Source organism: Schistocerca gregaria, chromosome 2 (genome assembly GCF_023897955.1).
Source record: "Schistocerca gregaria isolate iqSchGreg1 chromosome 2, iqSchGreg1.2, whole genome shotgun sequence".
Classification (NCBI taxonomy): Eukaryota; Metazoa; Arthropoda; class Insecta; order Orthoptera; family Acrididae; genus Schistocerca; species Schistocerca gregaria.
Genome location: NC_064921.1, coordinates 427896669 through 427924184, shown reverse-complemented (window position 1 = coordinate 427924184; position 27516 = coordinate 427896669). Strand labels below are relative to the sequence as shown.

At 40.5% G+C, this 27516-nt stretch overlaps 1 protein-coding gene across 2 annotated transcripts in view; it reads right to left on the bottom strand.

Moving 5' to 3' along the window:
• LOC126324245 (male-specific lethal 3 homolog) overlaps positions 1 to 27516 on the bottom strand; it is a 116563-nt gene that overhangs the window by 42892 nt on the left and 46155 nt on the right. Inside the window, exons 5-7 of one of the 2 annotated variants that reach the window (XM_049994944.1) lie at positions 24561 to 24727; positions 13720 to 13860; positions 9985 to 10103 (exon numbers count right to left, since the gene is read on the bottom strand). In XM_049994944.1, coding sequence (XP_049850901.1) covers positions 9985 to 10103; positions 13720 to 13860; positions 24561 to 24727 — 427 coding nt within the window. The remainder of the gene's footprint in view (positions 1 to 9984; positions 10104 to 13719; positions 13861 to 24560; positions 24728 to 27516) is intronic. The other variant, XM_049994945.1, reaches the window with a different exon arrangement.

Sequence of the window (27516 nt, the reverse complement as noted above, 5' to 3'; positions counted from 1 at the left end):
CTGGAACCGTGATCCACCATCATTTTGCATCCTCTGAAGTACTGCACACAAAGAGTGAAGAGTGTAAGCGGCAGTGAAATGAAAATGAAATAGAAGGAAAAATAAGTACACTTTTTATTATTTCAAAAGTAATCACCATAACTGTTCACACATTTATCCAACTGTAAGACAAAACCATCTACGCCTTCATACAAAGATATTTGTTGTTGCCTATAGGACCATGATTGTAGCTAGGTGTGCACCTCTTTGTCCAAAGCGAATCAACAGCCATATATGTCTTTCCTCATGGCTTCAAAAACGTGGAAGTCACATGGGAAGAGATTGGGACTCTGAACAGGATGATGTGCTTCATGTGGACACTTTGCAAAAACCAAAAGAACACAATCAAGTCCAAATGCCCAAGAACGTTGACAGACAGTATCATTCTTTTTCAGGGTAGTGTCCGTCCACATTAAGCTGCTCAAATTTTGCTGTTAAGCCCTTGCACATCCTCCAGTGGCCCAATTTCTCTCCTTGCGATTACCATATTTTTGATGCCCTAAAGAAAGGTATTTGTAGCCATCAATTTGCTTCAAACAAACAGGTGATTGATTGCCTGGGTACAATCACAGTTCCATGAAGACATTGATCGTCTTGTTTCATAACGGGTTAAATGTATTAACAGTCACCGTGATTATTTTGAAATACTAAGCTGTTCGCTTTTTTCCATTTGTCTCATTTTCATTTGACTGCCCCTTATACCACTTACACCAACCTACAGTGAGATTCAGACAACAGTTATGATTCTTAACAGGTTACACAAAGACAGAAATGGTTTCAGTACTTCCATTCGTGTCATTCTTTGAGACAACAGAAGATTCCTTTCTCACATAACAACCAAGCATGGGGCCAGACTTGGGCTGTGATTGGTTTCAGTCTGGGAGACGGGAGGACACTTGAATTGTACTTCATTTTTGTATTATTTCTGCTAATGCTCAAGTAGCCTCAGTTTTGCAGATCCTGACATGAAATAATGAAAGTTTTGCTTACTCCAAGCATGCGCAATGCCGTTTCACCTATGTGGGATTATAACAAGGAGAAACAATTTCCAGTCTGTGTGCGAAGTTATGGTCGATGGGTTGACACATGTGGAGGTTGGTGGGGGGGGGATAGCTCACTACATTGAAGTGGGTGCTTGGAGACATTTTAACCTCTGGATCAGTGCTAACAACATACAGCTTGTTGCCTGCATCTGTGCTACACATTGATACATCACAAAATGTTGGTAGTAGGCAACAAAGTAGAGAAAATTACTGACTACTCATGAAATGTGCTAACTGGAACAATGGTAGCAGGGCCCACAACTTGGTGACCAAACTAGTTATCTGCTGTCAGTTCATGCATTAAAGCGAATGCTAGTTTGTCAATTTTGTACAAGTGCTTTTGTGCACTTTTGCTGAGTTTATTCGCAAAATGTCTAGTATTAACAACAGAAAAGTAAATGCTGAGTCTTGTCACTTTCAAGGGAAATGTAGAGAGCAGTATTTCTTTACATGTACAAACATAAATCAGTTTGCTTGTTGTGTCTTGTGAATCACTAACTGTTTTAAAGCAATATAAAGTGAAGAGGCACTTTTCTATGAAACACACAGTTTAACAATAGCTTACAGTACAATTGCAGAAAGCCAATATCAAAATATTAATTTCCAATTTGGAAAGCAACAACAAATGTTTCCCAGATTTGGACACAGTGGGACAGTTTAGTTAAAGCTTGTTTTATACTGAGGGCCCCTTTGACATTCTAGACACACAAAGTCCCAATAAATAAATAAAAAGAAAATCCAACAAGTAAGTTTATCGAGACGAAAATTCCTTCACAGAATTGTTATGATAGCAAATGACACTGCAAAAAGTTTGTGATGACTTTGCACTATGTGACATTTGTGAGACAACTCAATTAGCAATTTTTGTTCAGGGTGCAGATGTGAAGCTAACATAATGGAAGAATTATTAGCCTTACAACTAAAAGGTACTACTATTGGTGAAGATATTTTCAAAGAAGTGAAAGAAATCATCGAAATGTTTGATCCGCAATGGAGTCAACTTGCTGGAGTTTGTTCTGATGGAGCACCTGCAATGGTCATTTCATGAAAAGATTTTATTGAATACCGAGAAAGCCAATTTAACAATTATTCACTGCATTATCCAGCAACACAGTTAATGTGCTAAGTAAATTAAAATAAAAATGTCATGGATATGGTTATCACTATCATCAATTTTGTGACATCCATCCACTAAATAATCACCAGTTCGAATAGTATTTGAGTGACCATTGTATCCAAACAAGCCACCTACCTCGCCACTGATTTCCTTCAAAATTTCCTTTCAAAAATGGGGGGGGGGGGGGGGGGGGGGGAATCAATCTTTTGAGGGAGCAGTGTCTCTGTGTACTATGGTTGCTGTCTGTGAAATAAACAACATGATAAATTTCAACTGGTGAACAGAGCAACAAAGTTTGAAAACTTTTATGCTGCTAACAACCTGCACTTGTACTCACGGAAACCAAGCATAATGCTGCTAAGTGCTGCAGTCTATGTAAGCCACTACTCTGAGGTGGGTAACACACTACGAATTCAACAATATCAGGAATAGTATAAATCGCTACTCACCATAAAGATGACCTACTGAGTTGCAGACAAGCACAATGATAAGACTCTTACACATGATGTAGGTATTGGACACAGCCTTCCTCAGCAAAGAAAACATACGCGCATTCCCATAAGCAAGCACAGCTATAGCGCCCCCCCCCCCCCCTCCACACTCTCTCTCTCTCTCTCTCTCTCGCTCATATATATATATATATATATATATATATATATTAAAAACAAAGATTCCAAGACTTACCAAGCGGGAAAGCGCCGGCAGACAGGCACATGAACAAAACACACAAACACACACACAGAATTACTAGCTTTCGCAACCGATGGTTGCTTCTTCAGGAAGGAGAGGGAAAGACGAAAGGATGTGGGTTTTAAGGTAGAGGGTAAGGAGTCATTCCAATCCCGGGAGCGGAAAAACTTCCCTTAGGGGAAAAAAAGGACAGGTGTACACTCGCGCGCGCGCGCGCGCGCACACGCACACACACACACACACACACACACACACACACACACACACACACACACACACATCCATCCATCCGCACATACACAGACACAAGCAGACATATTTAAAGGCAAAGAGTAAGGGCAGAGATGTCAGTCGAGGCGAAAGTACAGAGGCAAAGAAGTTGTTGAAAGACAGGTGAGGTATGAACGGCGGCAACTTGAAATTAGCGGAGGTTGAGGCCTGGCGGGTATCGAGAAGAGAGGATATACTGAAGGGCGAGTTCCCATCTCCGGAGTTCGGATAGGTTGGTGTTGGTGGGAAGTATCCAGATAACTCTGACGGTGTAACACTGTGCCAAGATGTGCTGGCCATGCATCAAGGCATGTTTAGCCACAGGGTGATCCTCATTACCAACAAACACTGTCTGCCTGTGTCCATTCATGCGAATGGACAGTTTGTTGCTGGTCATTCCCACATAGAAAGCATCACAGTGCAGGCAGGTCAGTTGGTAAATCACGTGGGTGCTTTCACACGTGGCTCTCCCTTTGATCGTGTACACCTTCCGGGTTACAGGACTGGAGTAGGTGGTGGTGGGAGGGTGCATAGGACAGGTTTTACACCGGGGGCGGTTGCAAGGGTAGGAGCCAGAGGGTAGGGAAGGTGGTTTGGGGATTTCATAGGGATGAACCAAGAGGTTACGAAGGTTAGGTGGACGGCGGAAAGACACTCTTGGTGGAGTGGGGAGGATTTCATGAAGGATGGATCTCATTTCAGGGCAGGATTTTAGGAAGTCGTATCCCTGCTGGAGAGCCACATTCAAGGTCTGATCCAGTCCCGGGAAGTATTCTGTCACAAGTGGGGCACTTTTGGGGTTCTTCTGTGAGAGGTTCTGGGTTTGAGGGGATGAGGAGGTGGCTCTGGGTATCTGCTTCTGTACCAGGTTGGGAGGGTAGTTGCGGGATGCGAAAGCTGTTTTCAGGTTGTTGGTGTAATGGTCGAGGGATTCAGGACTGGAGCAGATTCGTTTGCCACCAAGGCCTAGGCTGTAGGGAAGGGACCGTTTGATATGGAATGGGTGGCAGCTGTCATAATGGAGGTACTGTTGCTTGTTGGTGGGTTTGATGTGGACGGATATGTGCAGCTGGCCATTGGACAGATGGAGGTCAACGTCAAGGAAAGTGGCATGGGATTTGGAGTAGGACCAGGTGAATCTGATGGAACCAAAAGAGTCGAGGTTGGAGAGGAAATTCTAGGGTTCTTCACTGTGAGTCCAGATCATGAAGATGTCATCCATAAATCTGTACCAAACTTTGGGTTGGCAGGCTTGGGTAACCAAGAAGGCTTCCTCTAAGCGACCCATAAATAGGTTGGCATACGAGGGGGCCATCCTGGTACCCATGGCTGTTCCCTTTAATTGTTGGTATGTCTGGCCTTCAAAAGTGAAGAAGTTGTGGGTCAGGATGAAGCTGGCTAAGGTGACGAGGAAAGAGGTTTTAGGTAGGATGGCAGGTGATCGGCGTGAAAGGAAGTGCTCCATTGCAGCGAGGCCCTGGACGTGCGGGATATTTGCGTATAGGGAAGTGGCATCAATGGTTACAAGGATGGTTACAAGGATGGTTTCCGGGGGTAACAGACTGGATACAGATTCCAGGCGTTGGAGAAAGTGGTTGGTGTCTTTGATGAAGGATGGGAGACTGCATGTAATGGGTTGAAGGTGTTGATCTACGTAGGCAGATATACGTTCTGTGGGGGCTTGGTAACCAGCTATAATGGGGCGGCCAGGATGTTTGGGTTTGTGGATTTTAGGAAGTAGGTAGAAGGTAGGAGTGCGAGGTGTCGGTGGGGTGAGGAGTTTGATGGAGTCAGCTGAAAGGTTTTGTAGGGGGCCTAAGGTTCTGAGGATTCCTTGAAGCTCCGCCTGGACATCAGGAATGGGATTACCTTGGCAAACTTTGTATGTAGAGTTGTCTGAAAGCTGACGCAGTCCCTCAGCCACATACTCCCGACAATCAAGTACCACGGTCGTGGAACCCTTGTCAGCCGGAAGAATGATGATGGATCGGTCAGCTTTCAGATCACGGATAGCCTGGGCTTCGGCTGTGGTGATGTTGAGAGTAGGATTAAGGTTTTTTCAAGAATGATTGAGAGGCAAGGCTGGAAGTCAGAAATTCCTGGAAGGTTTGGAGAGGGTGATTTTGAGGAAGAGGAGGTGGGTCCCGCTGTGATGGAGGACGGAACTGTTGCAGGCAGGGTTCAATTTGGATAGTGTCTTGGGGAGTTGGATCATTAGGAGTGGGATCAGGATTGTTTTTCTTCGTGGCAAAGTGATATTTCCAGCAGAGACTACGAGTGTAGGACAGTAAATCTTTGACAAGGGCAGTTTGGTTGAACCTGGGAGTGGGGCTGAAGGTGAGGCCTTTGGATAGGACAGAGGTTTCGGATTGGGAGAGGGGTTTGGAGGAAAGGTTAACTACTGAATTGGGGTGTTGTGGTTCCAGATTGTGTTGACTAGAATTTTGAGGTGTTGGGGGGAGTGGAGCTGGAAGTGGGAGATTGAGTAGATGGGAGAGACTGGGTCTGTGTGCAATGAGAGGAGGTTGAGGTTTGTTGGAAAGGTTGTGGAGGGTGAGCGAGTTGCCTTTCCGGAGGTGGGAAACCAGGAGATTGGATCGTTTTTTGAGGTGGAGGGTGGCATGATGTTCTAATTTGCGGTTGGCCTGTAGGAGGATGCTATGTACAGCCGGTGTGGATGTGTGAGAGGAAAGATTGAGGACTTTGATTTGGGATAGGAGTTGACGGGTGTGTTTATTGGCCGAGTCGATGTATAGGTGAAGGATTAGGCGGGTGAGGGCTATGGATTGTGCTGCTCCTAGACGTTGACCTCCATCTGTCCAATGGCCAGCTGCACATATCCGTCCACATCAAACCCACCAACAAGCAACAGTACCTCCATTATGACAGCTGCCACCCATTCCATATCAAACGGTCCCTTCCCTACAGCCTAGGCCTTGGTGGCAAACGAATCTGCTCCAGTCCTGAATCCCTCGACCATTACACCAACAACCTGAAAACAGCTTTCGCATCCCGCAACTACCCTCCCAACCTGGTACAGAAGCAGATACCCAGAGCCACCTCCTCATCCCCTCAAACCCAGAACCTCTCACAGAAGAACCCCAAAAGTGCCCCACTTGTGACAGAATACTTCCCGGGACTGGATCAGACCTTGAATGTGGCTCTCCAGCAGGGATACGACTTCCTAAAATCCTGCCCCGAAATGAGATCCATCCTTCATGAAATCCTCCCCACTCCACCAAGAGTGTCTTTCCGCCGTCCACCTAACCTTCGTAACCTCTTGGTTCATCCCTATGAAATCCCCAAACCACCTTCCCTACCCTCTGGCTCCTACCCTTCCAACCGCCCCCGGTGTAAAACCTGTCCTATGCACCCTCCCACCACCACCTACTCCAGTCCTGTAACCCGGAAGGTGTACACGATCAAAGGGAGAGCCACGTGTGAAAGCACCCACGTGATTTACCAACTGACCTGCCTGCACTGTGACGCTTTCTATGTGGGAATGACCAGCAACAAACTGTCCATTCGCATGAATGGACACAGGCAGACAGAGTGTGTTGGTAATGAGGATCACCCTGTGGCTAAACATGCCTTGATGCATGGCAAGCACATCTTGACACAGTGTTACACCGTCCGAGTTATCTGGATACTTCCCACCAACACCAACCTATCCGAACTCCGGAGATGGGAACTCGCCCTTCAGTATATCCTCTCTTCTCGATACCCGCCAGGCCTCAACCTCCGCTAATTTCAAGTTGCCGCCGCTCATACCTCACCTGTCTTTCAACAACTTCTTTGCCTCTGTACTTTCGCCTCGACTGACATCTCTGCCCTTACTCTTTGCCTTTAAATATGTCTGCTTGTGTCTGTGTATGTGTGTGTGTGTGTGTGTGTGTGTGTGTGTGTGTGTGTGTGTGTGTGTGTGTGTGTTTTTTTTTGTTCATGTGCCTGTCTGCCGGCGCTTTCCCGCTTGGTAAGTCTTGGAATCTTTGTTTTTAATATATTTTTCCCAGGTGGAAGTTTCTATATATATATATATATATGTGTGTGTGTTTGCTTATGTGAAAGTGTGTGTGTTTTCGTTGATGAGAAAGGCTGTGGCCGATAGCTGCATGTGTAAAGATTTTTTTGTGGGTCCATCTGCAGCTCAAGGGGTCATCTATATGATGAGAAGCAATCTATCCTATACCTAATATTGATGATATTCCAAACTGGAGTTCCCATTGTTTGAGACAGTGAATTCACTCCCCTACACAGTACACGTAACTGTTACACTTATCTCTGTCCTGTTTCCATTCAGTTTACAGATCAATTCCAGTCTGCATCCATTTGGTCTTGTACCACCAAAACTTTCTTACATTGGGATTTTGTATAATAATTTTTACTGTATGCCAGCTGTATGATTAAATGAACAGCTGTTTGAAATATGTATGTTATAATTTTATCCCCAATTCCTTAACTTACAGATAAAGAATTTCTTTATGGTGTAATACAGTATTTGACTTTTCTGAAAATTATCTTAAGTGATTGATTATGTCATTTTATGCTCCCAACATGCTGTTTTTCCTCTTGATTTCACTATCTTTTATAAAAACAGAAATGTAATTAAAATAATTAACACACCCACTAAAACACACTATTCGAATCATGTGATGCCAGGGACATCACTGGCTAGATCACTGCTCCTAATGTCATAATGGTAATTAACAGTGATGTCTTGTTTTGGAATTTACGTTACATATGATGTTCAATACCATACTGTAAAAATACATCTACAAGAATCCCTGAAAAGTTGTTTTTGATTATTCCATAGAATGAGAAGATGCATAAAATGTGGTTGCACTGTACTGGCAAATTGCCACCATGTTGACACAGAAGTTCACTATCTTAATTAAAATGTCTTGTGCTGTGAAAATGTTAACTTATCTCCAAGATATGCTCTCCCACTGTTAAAACAAAAAATAGCATCACACAAGGAAATTAAACTTAGTGAAAATTGACATTTTAACTAATGACACCGCAGTCATTCGGTAGCTCAGTTGTTGTAAACCATCGAATTTTATAAGACTGTCCATAGATCACTGGTTTGAATGTGGCACGAAAGAACATTTTAACTTATTAGTAAAATGTCCCTTCATAAGAAAACCAAATCACAAACTTCACCACACACAACAGAAACAGAATATTAGTGTTTTCCTTGTTATTTACATGTGCTCACATCTGCAACAGCTGTTCACTCAAGTCAAGTTCAAAAAGATATTTTTTACTCAAGGTGAGCACACACTTTTTACTTTATTAGAAACAACGTTTGCACCTTCATACTGTCTAGCTATGATCCTTACTGTTTAAACTTCGGCAGTTTCATTATCTTAGATAAAGATGAAGCCAGTCTGCTTCAGATGCTAACATTAGTTTACACTCATACCACAGCCGTTACGTCTGTGTCACCTCGACCTCATAGTCTACCTCGTTGTACTGAGGACATATAGTGATATCTTCACTCTACCAGCAATGCTTTCCAAAGAAGTGAACTGTTTTTTATTAAGTAAATGCATTTATACCCTATTGCCAATTTCTCAGACAGACTAATGCAAAGCCATATATAATACGGCCTAAGATCTGAACAGCTGCTACAACCAGTTCTTGCTAATGTTATTTTTGTATTGTGTATAAACTTTTAGAAATATATGATCCTCCCAGGTTTCGAACATATGACCTCTTACACTGGAGTCAAACATGCTATGTGTTGCGCTATGCAATGTGTGACATGAGCAGTACTCATCTGAGTGTCTTCTATACAGGACTAAATATTGCCAAGAATAATTCTGCTATACTTTGGGTCATAACTCATGATTTATACTTAACAATCTAGTTATAATATATGGATCCTTTTGCGGAACTTCTACAATTCCTTAGTTTTGAGCAAGTTTAATAATGTTGCAGGAAGCAGGTGAAGGTCCATCGTCGCACATATCGCCGCTCTAAATGGGTGGAGCATGAACACATCAACTTTGGTAAGGTTTCCACAATCAGTACTCACAAAATTCATTTTTATTGTTACTTCAAAGTTGTAACAGCATTTTCCACCACTAAACAGATGAACTGCTTGCAGTAAAAGTATGTTAAAAACCCCCAACTTCAGCTAACCCTACTATAACCCAAGTATAGCTTCACCTTATTCATAGCATGTGACATCACCAGACCATCAGCCAGTAACAGAGGGTTTCTGATCATGTGGCCAGATCTTGATATTTAAAGATTTTTCAGCTTCAATTACATAAAAACATCATTTTGTGAGAATATTGACAATAAATACTATTTAGATGTTACAATCAACCAGAATAAACCATATGTTTAACACAGAAAAATAGCCTATTGTTTTAATTTTACTGAAAAAAATATCTTGTTTCAAAGGTTACTCCACGTCATTGGTACAAAATTCTAGTAAGTGCAAAATCAAGTGATTCTGCTGAAACGTGAGAAAGACACCTGACAATAATAAGTTTAAAGCTGAAATGGCATCACCTTGATAATCAGAAGTCTGCATTTATGAAATAGATTTTTATGCGCACATTAGTTCTTTCCATCATTGACAACACGAGGAGCTGAAGTTTATCCCAACAGCAGATGGAATGTTTTCATGGTTAAATTAGTACTGAACTATAAGCAGCAGAAATTATTTTTCTTTACTGATGAAATACCATTTCAATGAAATCTGGAGCTATTAACTTCTTATAACATAACTATTTATTTCCGATGACACTAGTATACACATCCTGATCATACACATGATGGGAAAGTGATTATTCTGAAGTACATACTAACCACATTTGTTATCATATGAAACTTCATCCAAATGGCTGGTGCTTGGTTCACTCAAATGACTGACATTACTCTGACGGAACTTGGCATTCTCTCCATCTTTATCAACTGCAGCATATATCCTAACAAATACACAACTGCGTAAGATATTACAATTGGTTCAAATTTTGATACAAGAATTTTTATGCAGAAGGGCAAGGTTTTCTAATAAATTATTCATCACTGCTATCGTTTTTCTCTCCATTGCAGAAGAATTCACCCTTAAGTGACTGATGCCCCCCTTCCAAGAGTTAAAATCAAATAAATCATGCACACAGAAATTGGGCTATTAACAGGCATACCCTGCCTGGTACGTAACTATCCCATTCTGGAAGAATATTATTTTTATTATTCAGTTTCTCAACTAACTTTAAATCTATCATCTGTTTCGTTATTCACTTAGCTCTGCAAAATAATTATGTTAAGTTATGGTTATTAGTATTTAGGAGCAAAGTTTTTATCTTTTGCGAAAGTACAATAAATAACTTCTGCTAGAGAGAGGAAAAAGAGGCAGAGCTACAAACTTTAAATGTTTCTTTAAATGGAAAACTGGGCAATACAATTAACAGAAAACTCCATCTACAAACCACATATTGTACCAGGTATGACTTAAATGTATGCCGATGGTGTGAAAGCTACAAATTTCGTTGAAGCTGTTTTGATTATGCAATAGTAATGGAATTCAAGAATTCAAATTCTACGGACAAGAAACAATTACAAACTAAAGAGCCATTTACTGCATCAGAAAATTACACATGCCACTTAGGACAGATTTTGTGCACATGCAAAGTCATCTCTTGTTGCTATGTAACTAGCAGATTCATAATGTATATAACATTAAAGTGCCAGTTCAATAACATGGAAACATACTTATTCAGACACACTTCACTGTTTCCAATCTAAATATCAGCTCTATCACAACAATCATTCAATGTAATAGCTCGAAAGCCAATCTCTCCAACAGTGTTCATTTTAGGAAAATAAACTTCACTTTTTGAGTTAACATTCTAATATTTTTGGCTACATAGGCCCCTCCTGCCCACAAATTGGCACCTAAACGAAATGTCTGATTATCACCATTTTGATAGTACGTGTCAAGGTGAAAGCAGAGTTTTTAATGACAATAGTGCAACGCTTCCTTTTTTTAAAATCAAAGACCATTCCAGCTGTCTGAATCTGAATTTCAAAATTTAAAATTTCTGGATGAAGAAGCATACACATTGTATAAGGAAATTGCACATGCTGTATAACATTTCATAGGAAATGGCAAACAAGATTTTTATGTAACAAATTTCTAAGAACTGTGGTTTTTTCCAAGTGCGCAACTAATGGGAGTCAGGATATCTAATATAACGTGGAAGAACTTATTTCGCAAATAAACTGGCTGCTTGTTCTGATAAGCAGCCCATTCATGTTACTGGAAGTCAATAATCTCTTGTTGGTGCATTTAAATGAGCTATTCTTGCCTCAGCAACAGTAATGAAATATTCAGCTGGTCAAGCATAGTGTGTTGCTGAAGTCTTCACCTTCATGGCTAAATTTCTTTTACAGTTGTCGACAAATTGCAATATCTGGTAAGCTTCAGCTTGAATAATACAGAAACTCAATCTTATTTTCAATCGCATATTTTGGTTCAAGAGTTCTCCATTCCTAATAGCATTTTCTGATGGGAACAAATGTCTGACTACAGAACACACATTACAAGTAGTCTTTTATACCTATCGGTAGACAGAATTCAAAATCCACTGGGGGGAGGGGGGGGGGTGACTATTTTGGCAATAGTTACTAGTATATTTTCATTCCAAAGTAAAACCATGCAAAGTCTCACAAAAGGTATATGCACTGTACTTACAGTTCTGACCATGGTAATTACTAAGTATCCACACAACTGTAAGTATTGGAAAAAACTACATGCACACACACAATTTGACTTTATGCTGCATACAAAGAAACAGAACTGACAACTACACATTAACTGACAATAAATTAACTACTGCTACACAGACAATATGAAAATGCAGAGGGTTGATTTGCAAGAAACACTATGGCTTGTAGCACTCCTACCAACATTCAAATGTTATCCGTGATCACTTAACATTTATCCAACACAAAAAGTGTTAACCCACCTGAAGTACATTAAGTTAGTATTCCATATAACGAAATGCTAAAAGACCAAATGGAAGGTGTTCTGCATCCACCTATTTTCTTTGGATTAAATTCAAAAAGCCGTTTCAAATTAAAAGAAGTGCTTGCTGTGAGAGCAGAACAGAAAGCTCAAACCAACTATGCACTAAAACAAAAAACAGGACAACGCATTGATCTGAAACTTCCTTCCAGAGTAAAACTGTGTGCCAGACAGACTTCAGGTCGGGACCTTTGCATATCGCAGGCATGTGCTCACTGACTGAGCTACTTGAGCGTGACACACAACTTGTCCTCACAGAAAGCCATAGATCCCGAGTTAGAGTCTTGGTCCGGCACACAGTTTTAATCTGCCAAGAAGTTTCACGTAAGTGTACACTCCATTGCAGAGTGAAATCTCATGCTGGAAACACACTGAGCCTTTCTTTACATTGCTGCTTATTAAAAATGCACCCTTGCTGTCTTTGACACACAGTGCATTACCAATACTCACACCTCAACCATGCAAGCATAATGCATGTTTTGATGTAGACAACAAATTATGAAGTCTGTATGAAATTCCTTTTTCAAGTGATTATTTGATTAAGTGTGAACAGAAACCTGAACATATGCACACAGAATCAAGAGAATGAAGAATGACTGTTTCAGGACTCTGTATCAGTGCATACCATCACATTTTTAATTAAATCCACAACTGTTCGCAGGCCTGAGGAGGGATATTTTGCAACTGATGTCACCTACTGAAGAAACCATTACACAGTCACCAACAGCTTGACTGATCAACATCAATGACTAAATAACATAACACAATGGAATATTTTTGTAAACTTCTGGTACTTTAGAAGTCAGACACTCCTGAGAATTAAGACAGAATCTCTCCCTCCCCTCCCCCCCCCCCCCTTTTCAAGGATGGATTATTTCCATCGCCTACAAATCTCTTCACATGGTGATCACAATTTAACTTCCCTTGTTTTGTAGAATTGTGATGACAGAAATAGCTGACACACAAAAAGAAAGAGAAAAATGTTACCTCAACAATAAATCTCTCTTCGATAGTCTATACAGATGGTCTGAGGAACCAACTACACAGCAATTAAGTAGACAATTATCACGCGAATTGGAACAGAGACAAACTTCATTTAATGCTGTAATGTACCTACTTTGTTTTCCTTTTTTACCTTCTGGAAGATTTGAATTGTTTCAGTGCAACTGTTTCAGCATGAAAAGTAAACTATGAGCATCAATTGCATTCTAGCAATTGATTTGCAGGCAAATGTAGTCAGCATGTTGGAGTCCACAATCAAGGAGTAACATGTACCACAGAGTCACTACTAGTGGCAGTGATCTTTCTGCCTTCACAATTTTCCCCACACCCTAAAAAAAAGGGGGGGGGGGGCACAGAACTAATCAAACAGCCATTCTCAAAGTTAGTAATAGTTACTTTTTACAGCATGCAATTGTTAGCAAGTTCCAGTTATTAACATTTTAGGACATTATCAGATCACTGAAGCAGGTGTTTAATACTTTACTATGCTTTGAACACCAAACACAACTTACCCCAGATCGGTCTCCCTTTTAATATTCATATTCCGAGTTTGTTCATATTGGTCTTTTTCTTCATTGTACAATAACAGGCCACTCAGAGTGAAGTCAAAATAAATTCTTACACCGTCTGCAACTTCTTTGCATATATTTATACTGCAAGAAAGAGGGCAAAACACATTTTATTACTGGATGATTTCATCTCAAAGCATACAGGTCATATCAACTTGGAGTGACGAATTCCTCTGAAAAAAAAAAAAAATATACATTACTCCTGTACACCATAAAGCATTTTTGTTTCATCTTAATTTTTGTAAATGATACAGCCGTTTGAAAAATATATATTTTGTAATTAGCTCTTACAACAGCAGAGAACAAACAAGCTTAACTAATAAACCAAAAGTACTGGAGACCTGGCACATGTTTCGCAAGCTCCCTCTGAGCGTGTTTGAAATTTAATTTACAACCACACACTTATGTGCTTCCTTTAACTTACAAAATTTAAGATGAAAATTTGAAGTTTTTTCGCATCATCACTGAATTTCTTGCGTAAAATACGCATGTTGGCAATACTGTTTCCAGCACTCTTCAGTTTATAACAAACAAGTGAGAACTTGCACCTAAACCATTCTACATCGGGTTGTGTGTTCAGTTTGAACTGTTTGTTAGATACAATGTCAGAGAGGAAATACAGCTGTTTGAGAGTGAGGTGTGTGGACCATGAAAGAGAGACAAAATATGGTCACTTTGAAGAAAAGTGAAAAACATTCCACAGTTATTTGAAATCTGTCAGAGTTATCTCAGAGAAATATCTTGGTCCCAAAGTAACAGCATTAACATCACACCCATTGCGCAAAAATTGCTACACTCACTGCAAGGAGAAATTTAGTGACAAACCACCTGAACAATCACCATCACCGGAATGTAAAAACACAGAAGACAGTGAGGTGTTTATATTCCTGGGTGTAAATTTGTTGATGTGTTGAATGTTAGCATTTCTGCTGTAGCCCCTACTATATCCCCTTTTAAACATCCAGGAAATGTAAAAAGCTCAAGAAGAAAACAGTATGCAAAAAGGAAAGTGGAAGAAATTTAAACAAGTTTTGCACAAGCAACATCTTCAAAACTTTGTGAAGTGTATAATGTAGATGCACTTTGTGCAGAACCTGATGGTAGCAACACATCCACAAAATGTTATGCGTCGTTTCAAAATGTAAATACAGCTATCTCAGCACCCACTTATACTGAGAAGGTACAGTTACTGACACTGATACCAGGTAGCTACTCTAAGCAGCAGATACAGAAATACATACCTACTTCCTCACATTGTTTGATTTCAAAATCTCGTAAAATAAAGAATGAGTAAAGTATTTGGACGTGCCCAGATCCTTACTGTGGGCATCTATTGCAAGATGATACGTTTACTGTTGCTATGGAATATTACCTATGTGATGACAAACATTGCAGCAGGCAAAGTCCTGACTAGGCTGATGTAATCTCTGTTAGTGAAAATGATGAAAAAGGTAAAAGATATATGACAAGATCAATAAAAAAGCGTATCTCCTGATGAAAAAGGAGAACCCGAGTTCAAAAATTGGTCCCAAAATTCTACTCCTTATGTCCAAAATGGGTAAAATGCCAACCAGTGGAGGAAGTAAGCACATGTATTTACTGGACTAATTTGAAACTTGTTTGTTTCAGCAGTGTCACAGAAAAGAAGTACACAGAGATGGACCTGGTGCTTTTTTGTATATATGTCAAGAGCTGCAAGATAAATGTTGGTTGCAGGCGTGTGCAATGTGTCCTGGTGGTGAAGAGATGACTGTTTAAGCCTAACATCTTCAGGATACTGACAGTGACGTAACTTACACATTGTGGGAGGGAGGAGAGTTGGTGAAGAAGACAGTACAGCAATAAAATTTCGGCATTGTGTCATGAAAGCAATAAGTCACCATCATATCCTGGGGATTCAATGACAGGCCACGGCAGAAGTAAAATCGGTCACATCACATAATACTGACACATTAGTTTCATTTCCAATTTGCTGAGAACTGGTCTGTTGCTTTCTACAATCAAATTCAAAGTTACCAATGGCACACATCGCAAGTATCAACATTTACATGTGTTGCTCACTTCCTTGGAACATCACACTGTTTTGCTGATGTCAGTGATGATATCATTCATCACAGTGCACTTGCGTGCTATGCTGTCTACATAATTATTGATGACATAGCATCTAGAGGCCATACATTTCCTAAACATATGTATGTGACACATGGTGCAGCGTCTCATTTTAGAAACTGTTTTCAGCTTTGCGTGGTCAACACTGCATTACAGGACACAAAGAAGGTATTTTCAGCAACAGGTCCTGGAAAAGGCACATGTGATGGGGTAGGACGTCTCTGTAAACATTTTGCAACAAGATTTAACCTCCAGCATGAAGTTGTTGATGCTACAAGAGATGCTACTGGATTTGTGCACACCATATCAACATTAGTAATGGTCATTGAACACTGAATTAAAGTACTTTAAGGGAATTCCATTTAAAAAACGAGAGGAGAGTGTTCTGCAATGATGCCTATGGTAGGAATCAAGTCACTATTGGGTTGCATCCTGAAGTGACACACACATTGCAAGAACGGTTTTCCACGAAATGGAGCCTGTTACTGTGTATGAAATGCAGCTACCACAGTACACATTGAACAACTTTGTACTGAGCCACTTCATTTCTTGTGTGTATGACAATCAGTGGTGGATGGGACAGATAATATGTCTCATGCGCTGCAAGATATAACTGTCTCCTGCTAATGCTTTCAAATGGCCATCATCAGAAGATCAGTCTGCAGTTCCATTTCCCAAGAACTGCTCTTGTTGGATCATCCTTGTCCATGTGCAAATTCAGCTTCACTATACAAGTTCAATGAGAAGTAGATGGAAAAAAAAGAAACCTCCTTCCAAATGTGCAGTGTTGATCATTACATTGTAGGCCACTAATTCACGGAAAGTCACGAAGTAATAAAATCGTGACAGAAGACCGTAATAATGTGAGAATAATATCATAAAAAATAAATATTATATATCTCATTTTTGTTGTAAAATGCTTTCGAACAAAATTATAAATTGTTTTCCCACTTCCTTATAATGCTTTAAATAATTATTCTGATTCAAAAATACCAGTTTAGCATGACATTTACTTAAAATAAAAGCTCAATTTAAAATATTTAAATGTCCACGATTTTCTGACCTGGAGAGTAGAGCTAGGTCTACGTAAAAAAATTCTCACATTTTGTACAGACAAGTATTGCCCACTCTGATTGTACAGTCCCTAAGTACTATGACCAATTAACATACTATGAAATGTTTAGAAAATTTAGGATGAGGGTTTTGGAAAAAATGATTTGTAAGGAACCAAAAAGTTTCAGATTCTTTTATCTTTATGTACCAATATTTTGACAGTTCAAGAATTTCATGCATTAGTACCATAGCCGACAGTTAGCAGTCCTTCCACTTTATGATTTTGTAAGACGGTTAACATTCTATTCACATTTTCAAAACTTAGATTTGAAATTTAAAATAGTTACAAATTTTCATAGTTTATTAAAGAAACCTCAGAAGTGTGTATACAGGGTGAGACAGCACCCCTTGTATCTCCCCAACCGTAATAGATACAAAGATGCCCTTCGCATAGTGAATTGCAGGGACAGGGGCTACTTGAATAAATCACATTTCATGTTCGTATAAATTTTTATTACAGAGATATGAGGCCATTTTTTTAAAATAGAACCGTATGTTAAATTTTAGCCCAACATGATGGGCTTTTTTTTTAAAAAAGTTTCATCTACATCTACATCTACATGACTACTCTGCAATTCACATTTAAGTGCTTGGCAGAGGGTTCATCGAACCACAATCATACTATCTCTCTACTATTCCACTCCCGAACAGCGAGCGGGAAAAACGAACACCTAAACCTTTCTGTTCGAGCTCTGATTTCTCTCATTTTATTTTGATGATCATTCCTACCTATGTAGGTTGGGCTCAACAAAATATTTTCGCATTCGGAAGAGAAAGTTGGTGACTGAAATTTCGTAAAAAGGTCTCGCCGCGACAAAAAACGTCTTTGCTTTAATGAGTTCCATCCCAACTCGTGTATCATATCTGCCACACTCTCCCCCCTATAACGCGATAATACAAAACGAGCTGCCCTTTTTTGCACCCTTTCGATGTCCTTCGTCAATCCCACCTGGTAAGGATCCCACACTGCGCAGCAATATTCTAACAGAGGACGAACGAGTGTAGTGTAAGCTGTCTCTTTAGTGGACTTGTTGCATCTTCTAAGTGTCCTGCCAATGAAACGCAACCTTTGGCTCGCCTTCCCCACAATATTATCTATGTGGTCCTTCCAACTGAAGTTGTTCGTAATTTTAACACCCAGGTACTTAGTTGAATTGACAGCCTTGAGAATTGTACTATTTATCGAGTACTCGAATTCCAACGGATTTCTTTTGGAACTCATGTGGATCATCTCACACTTTTCGTTATTTAGCGTCAACTGCCACCTGACACACCATACAGCAATCTTTTCTAAATCGCTTTGCAACTGATACTGGTCTTCGGATGACCTTACTAGACAGTAAATTACAGCATCATCTGCGAAAAACCTAAGAGAACTGCTCAGATTGTCACCCAGGTCATTTATATAGATCAGGAACAGTAGAGGTCCCAGGACACTTCCCTGGGGAACACCTGATATCACTTCAGTTTTACTCGATGATTTGCCGTCTATTACTACGAACTGCGACCTTCCTGACAGGAAATCACGAATCCAGTCGCACAACTGAGACGATACCCCATAGCTCCGCAGCTTGATTAGAAGTCGCTTGTGAGGAACGGTGTCAAAAGCTTTCCGGAAATCTAGAAATACGGAATCAACTTGATATCCCCTGTCGCTAGCGGCCATTACTTCGTGCGAAGAAAGAGCTAGCTGCGTTGCACAACAACGATGTTTTCTGAAGCCATGATGATTACGTGTCAATAGATCGTTCCCTTCGAGGTGATTCATAATGTTTGAATACAGTATATGCTCCAAAACCCTACTGCAAACCAACGTCATTGATATAGGTCTGCAGTTAAATGGATTACTCCTACTACCCTTCTTGAACACTGGTGCGACCTGCGCAATTTTCCAATCTGTAGGTACAGATCTATCGGTGAGCGAGCGGTTGTATACGAGTGCTAAGTAGGGAGCTATAGTATCAGCGTAATCTGAAAGGAACCTAATCGGTATACAATCTGGACCTGAAGACTTGCCCGTATCAAGCGATTTGAGTTGCTTCGCAACCCCTAAGGTATCTACTTCTAAGAAACTCATGCTAGCAGATGTTCGTGTTTCAAATTCTGGAATATTCCATTCGTCTTCCCTGGTGAAGGAATTTCGGAAAACTGCGTTCAATAACTCCGCCTTAGCGGCACAGTCGTTGATAACAGTACCATCGGCACTGTGCAGCGAAGGTATTGACTGCGTCTTGCCGCTTGTGTACTTTACATACGACCAGAATTTCTTCGGATTTTCTACCAAATTTCGAGACAATGTTTCGTTGTGGAACCTATTAAAGGCATCTCGCATCGAAGTACGTGCCAAATTTCGCGCGTCTGTAAATTTTAGCCCATCTTCGGGATTTCACGTTGTTCTGAACTTTGCATGCTTTTTCCATTGCCTCTGCAACAGTGTTCGGACCTTTTTTGTGTACCACGGGGGATCCGTTCCATCTCTTACCAATTTATGAGGTATGAATATCTCAATTGCTATTGCTACTATATCTTTGAATTTGAGCCACATCTCGTCTACATTCGCATAGTCAGTTCGGAAGGAATGGAAATTGTCTTTTAGGAAGGCTTCTAGTAGCACTTTATCCGCTTTTTTAAATAAAATTATTTTGCGTTTGTTTCTGATGGATTTGGAAGAAATGGTATTGAGCCTAGCTACAATGACCTTGTGATCACTAATCCCAGTATCAGTCATGATGCTCTCTATCAGCTCTGGATTGTTTGTGGCTAAGAGGTCAAGTGTGTTTTCGCAACCATTTACAATTCGCGTGGGTTCGTGGACTAACTGCTCGAAATAATTTTCGGAGAAAGCATTTAGGACAATCTCTGAAGACGTTTTCTGCCTACCACTGGTTTTGAACAAGTATTTTTGCCAACATACCGAGGGTAGGTTGAAGTCCCCACCAACTATAACCGTATGAGTGGGGTATTTATTTGTTACGAGACTCAAACTTTCTCTGAACTGTTCCGCAACTGTATCATCGGGGTCTGGGGGTCGGTAGAAGGAGCCAATTATTAACTTAATTCGGCTGTTAAGTATAACCTCCACCCACACCAATTCGCACGGAGTATCTACTTCGACTTCACTACAAGATAAACCACTACTGACAGAGACAAACACTTCACCACCAATTCTGCCTAATCTATCTTTCCTGAACACCGTCTGAGACTTCATAAAAATTTCTGCAGAACTTATTTCAGGCTTTAGCCAGCTTTCTGTACCTATAACGATATCAGCTTCTGTGCTTTCTATTAGCGCTTGAAGCTCAGGGACTTTCCAGCGCAACTACAACAATTTACAACTATAATTACGACTGTTCCTTGATCCAAGCACGTCCTGTAATTGCCAAGCACCCTTTGACATTGCAGCCCATCCCGCACTTTCCCGAGGCCTTCTAACCTAAAAAACCGCCCAGTCCACGCCACACAGCCTCCGCTACCCGTGTAGCCGCCAGCTGAGTGTAATGAACTCCTGACCTATTCAGCGGAACCCGAAACCCCACCACCCTATGGGGCAAGTCAAGGAATCTGCAGCCAATACGGTCGCAAAACTGTCTGAGCCTCTGATTCAGACCCTCCACCCGGCTCTGCACCAAAGGTCCGCAGTCAGTTCTGTCAACGATGCTGCAGATGGTGAGCTCTGCCTTCATCTCGTAAGCAAGACCAGCAGCCTTCACCAAATCAGATAGCTGCTGGAATCCAGAGAGAATTTCCGCAGATCCAAAGTGACACACGTCATTAGTGCCGACATGTGCCACCACCTGCAGCTGGCTGCACCCTGTGCTCTTCATGGCATCTGGAAGGACCCTTTCCACATCAGGAATGACTCCACACGGAGTGCACACTGGATTTCTTCCCCTCCTTAGCCGCCGTATCCCTAAAGGGCCCCATTACGCGCCTAACATTGGAGCTCCCAACTACCAGTAAGCCCACCCTCTGCGATTGCCCGGACCTTGAAGGCTGAGAATGATCCTCTGAAACAGGGCAGACAGCTGCATCTGGGTCAGCCAGAGACAGTGCCTGAAACCGGTTTGTCAGACGCACCGGGGAGGCTTTCTGATCAGCCTCCGGATCTGGGGACAGACGGGACGAGGTTGACATCCCCGTGATACCCAAGTCCGGCTCCCCACAGTGGTGCCCATTGGCAACAGCCTCAAGCTGCGCGACCGAAGTCAGCGCCGATTGCAGCTGTGAGCGAAGGGATGCCAAGTCAGTCCTCATCCGAACACAGCAATCGCAGTCCCTGTCCATTCTAATCGATGTTGAACAACAGTTACTGAAACACGAGTCCGTGCCTAGATAACGCAAGCGAAACACGCAAAGAATGTATCAACTAACCTGTACAAATGCCTAACGACTGCGCTACAATCTGCTGAATTTACGATTACAGTAACTAAAACTCGAAATTGCACCACCTAATACGAAACTCACATGCAATTTAAATAAGAATCTACGAAGTAAACACTAAAGCGCGATGCTACAACTGTCAAATACTATAATACGCCTGAAATATATGAATTAAACAATGCAAGTACCCAAAAACACGCAAAGAAATTTATTAAACTATCTAACAAACAAGTAAGCTAGGGTTATACAACTTGCTGCTGCAGCTGCTTATCCAACGGCGGCAGGGAGTGTTCACCATAATATTTGGGCAAATAGTTTGAGAGACATATGTTTCTGTATTGTGTTCGTCCTTAGAAGCGGCAGCATCCAATGCGACCTTTCCTGCTGTGTAGAGTACATGGTAAAAGTCACGATTCCGTCCTTACACTAAAATGTCCATTTACTCGACAACAGTAATACATACTGCAATATTTTGTACAATACTTAACTGATGATGTCGTGCAAATATTATTCAGTCATTTGACAACTGTGACGCAAAAATAGTATACAACATGCAGTATTAAAATACTACAAGATGTTAATACATTTTAAGTAACAGAAAAACAAATGTAAATAGAGATGTCCTTATTGGTCACAATTATTTCATATGTATTTTTTTTTTATTTGAAAATATTTACTATTGATCACAATATGAAGCAAATACACACAAAGAAGTGAAATACATACTGTACATGATACAAAACTTAACTGTAGCATGGGCTAAACATGCTTCCCCTCTGCTGCAATGCAGATTTGTAGTCGCCGTTCAAATGATTTGTGAATGGCTGCGAGAGTGTATGTATAAAATAATTGAGAGGGATCAGATCAGGAGACCAGGCTGGCCATTTCACTTCAGCATGTCGTCTTATCCGACAATCTGGGAACTTTTCATGTAACAGCTCTGTAGCAACATCGGAAGAGTGAGCAGGACAGCCGTCATGTTGGAACCACATGCACCAATTTGTAGCAAGTGGTACCTCTTCCAGCAGGAACTGTGCATAATTACTGCCATTTAGTATACCCAGACTGACGTATGGTCCCACAATGACATTTCTGACAATGCTGCACCACATGTTAACACTCCACTGTTGCTGATGCTATACCTGTTGAAGCCAATGAGGATTCTCTATTGATCAGTAATGCATATTATGCAAATTCACATTACCGTGGTTGGTGAAAGTTGCTGCATCAGTAAATATCATCCGTTGAAAAAAAAATGTTGGATCATCTTTTAGGCACTGCAGAGCAAACCGGCAAAATTCTTGGTGCTGTTCGAAATCCACACCAGATAAGGCTTAATTTAATGAGAGGTGAAACGGGTGAAATCTATCCCAGTGCAAAATGCGTAGAACACTTGTCTGACTTATACCACATTCCGAACCAATAGGTCACGACGAAACAGTAGGGTCATTACGCGCAAATGCTAGAACGCCCTCTTCATGTATCTCTCCAGTTGCAATTTTCTGTCCTGTTATCTGTTTGGTGTTCCATGATCCCTATTCAAGTAGTTTCTTGCAAATACGTGCAAGAAGCTGGTACATAGGATGCTCATGATAAGGATACAGCTCTCTGTATCGCTTTAATGCTTTAACAGCATTTCTCCTGCTTTCACCATACACCAGAAGTATATCTAACTTTTCTTCGTTGGTGTACATGTCTGCTCCAAGAAATTGTGAAGGAGATGCGATATATCATTACCCCAGCAGCACATTTATGCCCTTCTCTCCAGCTACCTCATGCGTCACCTGGCGACGTTATCAAGAAGCAGTAAAACAATGCCTTCCCTTATAAGTTCCTCAACGGTAGACAGGAAAGGTCGCATTGGACAATACCGCTTCGAAGGACGAACACAATACAAGACCATATCTTTGTCTCAAAAACTATTCACCTAAATATTGTGATATACACATATTTGAAGCCATCTTTTTAAGCCCATCCTGTTACGCTAAAATTTTACATCGGGTTCTAGTGGAAAAACCAAAGAGTGACCTCATATCTCTTAATAAAAAAAATAGCACAAACATGAAATGTGATTTATTGAAGTAGCCCCTGTCCCTGCAATTCACTGTCCAAACAGCATCTTTGTATCTATTACAGGTGGGGAGATACAATGGGTGTTATGACTTAGCTGCCTCACCCTGTATATTGATCATGTATCTTAGTATTGGGAAGAAAGTATTTATTGGAAATAAATTCGGATCTTTATCATTTTGGTTTCTTTATTCCAAATTTGCAATTTTCCTTTTCATTACAACATTTTCACAAATGTTCTCATTTGGAGAAGTCTGTAGAGTTTTAGCAAATCACAAAATCCCAATATTGGTAGTTTTAGAGAGGTGTCATGTGGAACTTTAACGTAATTTTTTTTTCCAGCAAAGTTTGAAATAGTGATGAGACACATTCACTCTTTACCTGTATGAATTGAGATGAAATCGCCCTACTGAAAATTTCTTCAATTGGTAAACAACATTTCATACAAGAGATGCTGGCATCTGCAGATAGCACACATGCCCAGAAAAATAAAGCAACATTAGCAAAGAGGAAGATTGTTTTAGTCTACTTTAAGCATAGAGGGAGTGGAAACTGCTTTCATGGGTGGGGTAGAGAGGGTTGTTCCATGTTGCCATGCTACAAAGTGTTGATGCAGAATGAATGAAATTTATCCCTGAATAGAACTATTATCACAGTCCAGTGTTGTAGAGAAAAGTTATCACTGTCCACTGTTGATTATAAAAGGCAACGTAGTGGAGGTGAGTACACTGAAAAGTTTTAGTTGAGATACCACCTGAAGTGACAAAAACTGCTCAGACTGCAACAGTTTTCTATTTCAAAATTCGAAGAAGCTGTCTAGCAACAATGACTACCTGGCAAAAAGATAGCCATTTCTACTATCTCTCTACATATAACTTTTACTAAAGCCAATCTGTTCCCCATGAGTTCATCAAGGGCTCTCTCTACAACTGCTGTTCTGTTCATTAAAATTTTCCAATTCTTGTGGGCACACTTTTACACATTTCCCGTGTTTAACATTACACTGTAATAATTACATTCCATTGGTCTCACTGGGAAGACACTTAGAACTGCGCATTTCATTTCCATACAATAGAATATAATAGGAGTGTATAATATGGGCAAAATCATACCTTCTGTTTATTCGTTCTATATCAAGTGGTCCATTCTGGTGATTGTGACGCCGCCTGTACTTTCGGCGTAAGTTATCTGGAGTACCACAGATCTGATTAATGGCATATTCTCTGACATAAGATTCCAGAATTGTCACAACATTTGGCTTTGCTGGCAATATCACAAGCTGAAATAAAATTTGCACTTCATTTGCAACTGAAAAATATTTTTTACAACTATACAGAAACATGTAGACAAGACATGATGCAGATTTCAAGTATATCAGTGTTTCTTCCAGAACCAACAGCCTCAGATAACCTACAGCACAGTGAAACATCACAAGTAATAAGAGCCCTATATAAATATTCTCAATCAGTAACTCTCAGCATATATACATAGCTGTAATATACAGGTCGTAGGTAAATGACTTCTCAAATAACAGCCTTTCTGATAAGTTATTGATTAATTACCTACAAATACAACACAGAGCTGCTGTAACTTGTGAGAGTGGTTCATCAAAAACATGAACCATGTTTGTGTCTTCAGGGTTTATATATGGACAAGAAAAAAAAAATTCCCAGATGTCCCGGTTAAAAATACACTTTCTCCCAGGTAAAAATACACTTTTTCCGTGTCAAGTGAAAACTTTCTCTCGGAACCATAAACCTTGTCAATCCTTTGAATGAGCATAGCCACCAGCATAGAACTTCCCAGCACTTTAGAAAATGAACACCCCGCCTCCCCCTCCCCCCCCCTTTTTTCAACCACCATTCACAATATTTTCCTGCAACCTGTTAGAATTTCTTTCAGCAGTTGTCAGAGAGCCTCAGAAAACGGTTACTGCACGTGCGCAGCTATGACTACTTAGGAAGCCCACATGTTAGCATTAAGAGATGTTACATTATGTCATAAACGAAACAGAATGTCAGAGGGTACTCCCAAGAGCATTGGAATTTCGTAAACCAGACTAAAATGCATAATTCGGCTGAAAGTGCACATCCGTATTTGCAGATTCACAAACAAGTAAGCCCCAACCTTACATCAAGCTTTTCATTGTGGTTTTCCGACTGCAAATTTTCTTGGTGTACCAGTACTGTATTATCTCATGTTTGGTTCTTTATTATGGCATAATGCCGTTAAGTGCCACATGGTAAAAATGGCCATTTAATTCAGCAAACACTTGACACTAACTAATTCTGTGAGAAGAAACACTTCGTTTCAAATAAATTGACTGCCACAACAGAAATTTTTGCCTTCCATAAGTATGTGAATGTATTTTATTCACTTGCTAGCTCTCAGCCACAGAAATCAGTTTTGTTTTCATTTGACACGAATTGTAAATGAAGAAGAAACAGCAAAACACGGGTCATGTTGAAACTACCACCCTCGCCACTGCAACTTACACTACTCTGAGCATGCGCGAATCTGTCAGCTTGGGCTCACCAGAAGAATTTTCCGGCTAGCGTCTGGCTGCTTGTTGCAAATTGGCAGACATTTACATGCGCATGCCGTTTTGTTGTTGGAAATGGCGCATTTCCTTTGCAACCCAAGTTTATTTTGGTTTTCTGTCCCTCATTTATGTTTTATTGCTGCAGTATTATTTTGCATTAGCGGGCTAAAGTAAAAATCTTTGTTGGAGTATCAATTATTACCAGTCAAAATTACAAAAAGTAACTGAAAACTAAAACAATGAAAAATTCCCGGGTTTTTCCCGGTTGTCTTGGGCTGTACACACCCTGGTCTTCATACCACAGATGAGCATGCATGTGAGGTCACACATCACACTGTTGCTTTCAGTCCAAAGACTAGTTTGATGCAGCTCTCTAGGTTATTCTATATTATTAACTAATTATTTCAAAACAAAGATTCCAAGACTTACAAAGCGGGAAAGTGCCGGCAGATAGGCACAATGAACAAAACACACAAACACACACACACACACAGAATTACTGGCTTTCGCAACAGATGGTTGCTTCTTCAGGAAGGAGAGGGAAAGACGAAAGGATGTGGGTTTTAAGGGAGAGGGTAAGGAGTCATTCCAATCCCGGGAGCGGAAAGACTTCCCTTAGGGGAAAAAAAGGGCAGGTACGCACGCACACGCACACACGTCTCCCGGGATTGGAATGACTCCTTAGCCTCTCCCTTAAAACCCACATCCTTTCGTCTTTCCCTCTCCTTCCTGAAGAAGCAACAATCAGTTGCGAAAGCCAGTAATTCTGTGTGTGTGTTTGTGTGTTTTGTTCATTGTGCCTGTCTGCCGGCACTTTCCCGCTTGGTAAGTCTTGGAATCTGTTTTTAATATATTTCTCCCATGTGGAAGTTTCTTTCTATTTTATTTACATAACTAATTATTTCGGAATAGAGAGATGACACAAAGAAAGGCAGAAACGCTACGTCATCGACAGATACAAAAACAAAAAATACAGAGCTTTGCTACTACAACTATTTAAAAATATGCAGCTGAAATGGGTTTTGTGGAAATTTATGTTCATTATTGACCAAAGAGCTGTTGGTGGAAAAGGCAAGAGTCAAACTCTGTCAATTACAGAATATGCATGTAAGTATCTCAAATTAAAAAACTAAAGTAACAGTTTTAAATGCTGAATAATTATGCAAAAGCATCAAGCTACTAAGAATTATGCCACTGTCAAAGTAAAAGGCCTAACAATTGCAAATTTTAGGTAACTACAAACTAACACTGACTGCTCTGCATAACAACAGATCAAATGTGTGCTGCCTCCAGATGTAGTTCTTTAACACATTATCACAAGATTATCACACTGATGGCTCTTCCTTTGAGGCAGTTGTGACACTATGTGGTTGTGTGACCTCTAACCACTTTCAATAACTCTTATGTTACCAATACAAATGTTTTCTGTCACAGTATTTTAAGTTCACTAACTGGCAAAATAAATTTCTTTTTGTCAGCATATTTAATATTTGAAATTCCTACTTACAAATTGTCAGCAGTTATAG